The sequence below is a fragment of the Pundamilia nyererei genome, unplaced genomic scaffold (assembly GCF_000239375.1).
Source record: "Pundamilia nyererei isolate P.nyererei 1_Seehausen unplaced genomic scaffold, PunNye1.0 scaffold00020, whole genome shotgun sequence".
Lineage (NCBI taxonomy): Eukaryota > Metazoa > Chordata > Actinopteri > Cichliformes > Cichlidae > Pundamilia > Pundamilia nyererei.
The window spans coordinates 4,266,556-4,271,434 of NW_005187421.1; the positions used below are offsets into that span (position 1 = coordinate 4,266,556).

Sequence of the window (4,879 nt, forward strand, 5' to 3'; positions counted from 1 at the left end):
GCTCTAGATAAATAAAAAAGGAAGTGAAATTGATGATCAGAGTTTACTTCTTAAAAAACCATGCACCATGCAGTTTAAACATTGCCTGTATGTGTCCTTCCACAGTTAAAAGTTCAGTTAACTGATGACTGTAAATTGGCCGTAAGTCTACATGGTTGTCTGTCTCCCTGTTAGCGCTATGATATTCTGCCAGCTTGTCAACTGTGATAGCTTGTAGGGCCCCAGTGACCCGAGTCAGGAAAGCAAATATGAATGTGGACAGATGGAAGATTTGGCTGATGGAAAATAAAATGCAGTGGACGAAATGTAAAAATACCTCTCACCACTGACTTCTTTTGTGGCCCTCAAGTCCAAAACTCTTGCCTTCCATTTGTAAATTAAATTGTAATAAATTTGTAATTTATTCATTTTGAAAATTTTAAAACAATAATGATAATAGTCTGAAAATGTCAATTATCTTAAATGCTATTAATTTACATTTTAAATTACATTTTGACTAAGATGTGACACAGAAAATATGCAGGATTTAGCCAAAATAAACAAGAATGTGTTTTTTCATGTTAACCAGTCCAAAACTCTTTTTTTTTTTTTTTATCAGTTCTGGCAAAAACAAAACTCTTTGGAACAGATGAATATGGTAAGTTAAAATCATCAGGATTTGGCTTCAAAGACAATACTTAGGGTAATTAATTGCTCATTTTCTCCAATATTAGAAGCATTTTGTGTCAGAGTGATGCTGAAAAACTATTCCATGGATTTGTTACTTCCAGGCTGGATTATTGCTATTTTTCTTTACCCTACAAAATAAAGGACATAGAGGCTACTGTCATTGTAATTTGGTGCCATATAAATAAAACTGAATTGAAATGAACTTGTGTGGGTGTTTTTTATGATGACAGAGCCAAAAATCTGGAATATTGTCTATTAATAAACTTAAGAACCCCAGTCCAAACCTTTAGTTAACACTGTAAGTCATGTTGATCTTATTTCTCACAAATATAATTTTGTGCTGCGAAACAGCCATCGTCATTCCATGATCCTTTATCAGTTGAAACATATTCTCCACAGTCCTGGCTTTTGAAGTCATTAGGCTGCCCAGGCTGCCAGTATCTGATGAATAAGGTAAGAGAGAGAAATCATTTTCTCCACTTTGTCGCTATAAGAAACAAATTCACTCCTACATTGTAATTGTTTGGTGCCTCAGTCTGTCTTTTTAATTTAACTCTCATTTGCAAAAGTAGAAATAATACTGTGCACTTCTGCATTCATCCTTTCCTTACATTTCCTGTTGCTGAATTGTTGGATAGATATTAAAGTTTTTGGCAGAGTTCAGTTCAACAACAGAATACAAGACTGATCTTTGTACAGTCAAGTTGTACATAAAAGTTTGATAAATGAACCTTACATTTAGAAAATGTGTAAAGTTAGATCCTTTTTGTTCAGGTTTGTGTATTTAAACTCACTCTATGGTAATAGGGGTCCCATCCACCCAGGTCCAAACCCCCTCTGTAAGTGTGTCAGTGAGGCCAATCCAAGCATTTTGCCTCTCGCTCTTGTCCAGTAATTCGTTGACAAAAAGCTGTTAGAGTCACACAAACAAAAGACTGATGACATTACTGTTAGGGGGTGATCTTGATCTAAATTGGAATATATAATAAATGGACTGGTACAGACAATTTCTACACATTTCAGTTTTGTAAAAAAAAATTTGAATGACCCGTAGAGCCACGATGACAGTCATTTGTCTTTGGGATAGAGACTCATGTCTCCAACAAGATGGATTATAACAGCATTAATGATCCTTTAATTTTTCGTTTTAGTTCCATCACCTAATGGAGTTCTTGCAACACTGCAGTCATCTTTAACTGTACATGCAAACCTTAGCAACCCAGTACAAAGATGGAAAAAATTCTTGCAATCATTGGCAACGTTTAGCGATTCTAATTCTGCCTTTGTTTATTACCTGTTCCTCAGCGCTGTCTATGACAAGTAGATCTGCACCTTCAGCGATGCAGGCTTTTCTGCTTTCTGTCCAGTTTTTCTTCAAGGTTGAGACAAAATAACAGCTTATGTCAAACCTTCTCCAGTGGGCCTGACAAGGAATGCCTGCAAATTCATCACATGGAAAAAATATCCAAAAGATGAAGAATACCACAATGCAGATAATTTTAGTAAATTTAAGCTGTAACATAGGAAGCATACCGCTTAGTTTAGTGGTCATCCTTTTGACTTTCGATTGTAACTCTTCTCTAGCTGTAGTCAAACGACTGTAGTTGGTTTGTAACTGTTCCTTTTCCTTCCTCAAAGTATTATACCTGGTTTGAAGTTGCTCTTTGTCTTTCCGCAGGGTGTTATAGCTCTGGTCAGTTTGATGTTTGTTTCTATTCAGACTATTGTAGCTTCTTTGTAACTGGTCTTTCTCCCTCTTTAACACAGTGTAATTACCTTCTAGCTGGACTTCTTTTACTCTCAGTGCAGTAAAAAGAACGCTTAATGCATCCTTTTCTCTTTGGAGGTTATTGTAGCTGGTTTGTAGCTGCTCTGCAGTTGCTGTCAGATTATTGTGATTAGTCTGTAAGCCCTCAAGCTTCCTCTGCATGTCAGTGTAGTTTGTCTCGAATTGATCTCTCTCTTGTTTTAAGTTGATGAAATTTGTTTGTAACCGGTCCTTCTCATTTTTCACATTGCTGAAATTGGCCTGCAGCTCATTACGTTTAGTAATCAAATAACTGTAATAGTGCTGCAGCTCATCTTTGTCTTTTGTGAGGTTGCTCAGTATGATCTTTAACTGTCTAGTCTCCTTACTCAAAGCATCATAACTGATCTCCAGTCTGTCCCTCTCTGCAGTCAGGTTGTCATTATCATTTTGGAGTTTCTCCTTATTTTGAGTGAGTGTATTGTGATATGGCTGTGTTTGGTCTCCTGATGTAGGATGGATGATCTCATCTGTGAAATTTAAAAAAATAACAATAATATTTTGCCAGATTCAATTGATTATCATGAATTGGATGTAAAAGCAACAAAAAAGGGTGTTTATTTTTATTGAATAAAACTAAACAACTTACAGAATATAAATTGACTTATGTTACTGCACAACAGGACAGCACACAGTAATCCGAGGCTCACAGTGACACATCTGAGGATCTGGTTTCTTCTGCGAAAATTCACTGTTTTGTAAATAAGAAAACAGACATTTTTCAAATTAAACTACAAACAAATATATCATTAGACAAGTACGATTGGTTAAAAAAGTCTTTAGAGACTTTAACTTAAGTTTTAGAATTTTTGAATCCATTTAAAAATCTTTAAAACATGCTTTACCGTGTAATTGTGTATTACTGCGCATAGACCAGCATGATACTGGTCCTTTTATGAATTAAACAAGAAATTTATTATTCAATAAAGTGTTCGCAAACCAAAGGCGTCTTAAGCAATTAAATACACACACACAAAAGTGTGACGTTATTCAGTTTGAAATTTAAGCTGAAAAACAGGTTTGCATTTTATTTTGTTTACCCACTAGTTCTGTCTGCGGGTTTTGGGGGTGATACTGTACCTTGAGTGATGAGATTGCCGTCCATATATAATAAGGTGTCATCAATTTCCATTGTGTCCATTAATGTTCTGGATTTTTTTCTGTTCAGGTAAGACCTTTGTAGGTTTTCATTAAAAAGAGACAGTCCTTAAGTTTTCCAGAAGTGCTGATTTTACACTAAACTATACTAACATTCATAAACATTTTTTAATGTTCTAGAGAAAGTTCACATTCAATTATCTAAACATTAAATAGTTTTTAAACCTGCACTTACCTCGCACTTAGCTAAATACGCACAATAACAGTGAATTCAAAAAAGATTCTGCCACTGACCAATAAAAAATGAATGTTAACTCAGTATTATATATTGTAGTGAAAAAAGGATGTCCCACATCATCAAGCACTTGACATAAACTGATTGGCTGAAAACGAAACTATGCAAAATCCACTGGATGTCTACATTCCCACATTCAAAGTACTTCCCACTCAGACTTAATAGAAATAGCTAAGGTTAAATACCACGAAGTAGTGACTGGGATTTTTTCTCTTTGACTGACCTGATCGTTTTCAGACTTCCACCTTCTGTGATTTCTGTTCCCTTTTCCCACAGATTAAGTTCTCACAGAGGTTAAATAACTGAGAGTGTGAATGTGCTGAGAAACAAAAAATAAATAGAAATTTCCCATCAATATTATGTGACAGAGACATATATACAGGAACTCAGGGCAAAGTTGTACATATTTGTAAGTAAGAGATCAAAGAAAACTGTATGGTAAATTCTGGATTAGCTTGCTAGGTTTTTTAGCTAGCTTGCTAGTATTACAGTAATAAGTAGATATTTTATTATATATACATAGTATTTTCCCTCTCCTAGTTTAACATTAGTACAGTGGCTAATTACACCTAAAAGTTAAGTTGGTTTACAAATTTAAAAACACATTTTTTAAATCAAATTTGTGCTGGTTTAATTCTATCAAGCACAGAATTAAATCAAAAACCATTGTTTTAATAAATTCACATTTTAAAAATGTCATTTTAGTCAGAGAGCTTTGCATAAGTGTTAATTACCTTTACAGAAATTTTAAAAAATATTATTGTAATTACGTGTACTCAGCAGCAGTGGCAGCACAAACCTTACATTGGGTGGTCTATGTTCTGGACAAAGACCACTGATGCTGTGCCTGGAATCTGCTGCAGCCACTCTTCTAGTTTCAGGATTACAGCTCCTAATGCCTAATGGTCCTATTACCACTGGGACTACTTTGGACTTTACTTTCCACATCTGCACTATTTTCCATTACTCCTTCTTCCTGATGTTGCTTTCCACTTACATTACCACATCAT

The 4,879-nt window shown here is 34.9% G+C and overlaps 1 protein-coding gene across 1 annotated transcript; it reads right to left on the reverse strand.

The window, feature by feature from the left end:
- Positions 1–577: 577 nt before the first annotated feature.
- Positions 578–3,931, reverse strand: LOC102215036 (CD209 antigen-like). The gene is made up of 7 exons (XM_005726558.1): positions 3,810–3,931; positions 3,557–3,651; positions 3,066–3,167; positions 2,203–2,946; positions 1,964–2,106; positions 1,464–1,579; positions 578–1,110 (listed from the first exon to the last, which is right to left on the reverse strand). The coding sequence occupies exons 2-7, from the start codon at positions 3,615–3,617 to the stop codon at positions 984–986; spliced, it is 1,293 nt and encodes a 430-aa protein (XP_005726615.1). The 5' UTR covers positions 3,618–3,651; positions 3,810–3,931; the 3' UTR covers positions 578–983.
- Positions 3,932–4,879: the final 948 nt, after the last annotated feature.